This window comes from Pediculus humanus, genomic scaffold (assembly GCF_000006295.1).
Source record: "Pediculus humanus corporis 1103172107401 genomic scaffold, whole genome shotgun sequence".
NCBI classification, from domain to species: domain Eukaryota; kingdom Metazoa; phylum Arthropoda; class Insecta; order Psocodea; family Pediculidae; genus Pediculus; species Pediculus humanus.
The window spans coordinates 236,201-237,057 of NW_002987026.1; the positions used below are offsets into that span (position 1 = coordinate 236,201).

Consider the following 857-nt stretch of genomic DNA (forward strand, 5'->3'; position numbering starts at 1 on the left):
AATAGCATTTGCTGCAGTGGATTGTACTTCTCATCAATCTGTATGCTCTACCTACGATGTAAAAGGATATCCTACAATTAAACTATTTCAATATTTAAATAAAGAACCAGTAGAAGATTACAATGGCGGTCGAACTCAAAAAGATTTCACCTCATATATGAAAAAATTCGTTAAAAAAATTCAATTCGAAGTACTTTTTATATTAGTAGTATTATTAATTTTTGTACTCCTCTTGAATTTTTAATTCACATAAATTTTTTTTTTTTTTTTTGCAGTTACCAAAAAACGACAGCAAACTTGAAAAAATAGAGAAAAAAACGGAAACGGAAGTCGATTGGAATGATATCGACGATTCAGATTTAATTTTACACTTGTCCGACGGTAATTATTTTTACTCATTGAAAAAATATGATTTTTTGTTAATTTTTTACTACAAACCAGGTAAGTAATAAATTTTTGTACGAAGAATGAGTTTGTGGTAATATTTCACATTCACAAAATGACATTTTTTTTTTTTTTTTTTTTTTTTTTTTTCAGGTTGCGAAGGTTGTAGTAAAATTAAAAAAGAATTTTCTCACGCTGCTCTGATGGTCGAGAACAGGAAACTTCCGGGTAAATTAGCGGCTTTTAATGCGGAAAAAAATAAAATATCGGTAAAGGAAAATTCATTTTCATATCCATCCATTCATTTATTCAAAAAAGGAATATTGTCGGGATCTTATACTGGAAAATACGAAGCATTAGATATTTTCAATTTTTTTAAAACCATGCACGGAAAATTAAAAGACGAATTGTAATGATTTCAATTGATTGTTTGATTAATCGTTATTGGTCGAATAGATTTTCACGCCTTTTTT

At 27.9% G+C, this 857-nt stretch overlaps 1 protein-coding gene across 1 annotated transcript in view; it reads left to right on the top strand.

Annotated features, from left to right (window-relative positions):
* Positions 1-797, top strand: part of Phum_PHUM051000 (protein disulfide isomerase, putative) — a gene marked incomplete at both ends in the record, with an annotated part of 3,006 nt that extends 2,209 nt beyond the window's left edge. The window contains 3 exons of the mRNA XM_002423295.1: positions 6-190; positions 276-441; positions 538-797. Of these exons, the coding sequence (XP_002423340.1) occupies positions 6-190; positions 276-441; positions 538-797 (611 nt within the window). The remainder of the gene's footprint in view (positions 1-5; positions 191-275; positions 442-537) is intronic.
* Positions 798-857: the final 60 nt, after the last annotated feature.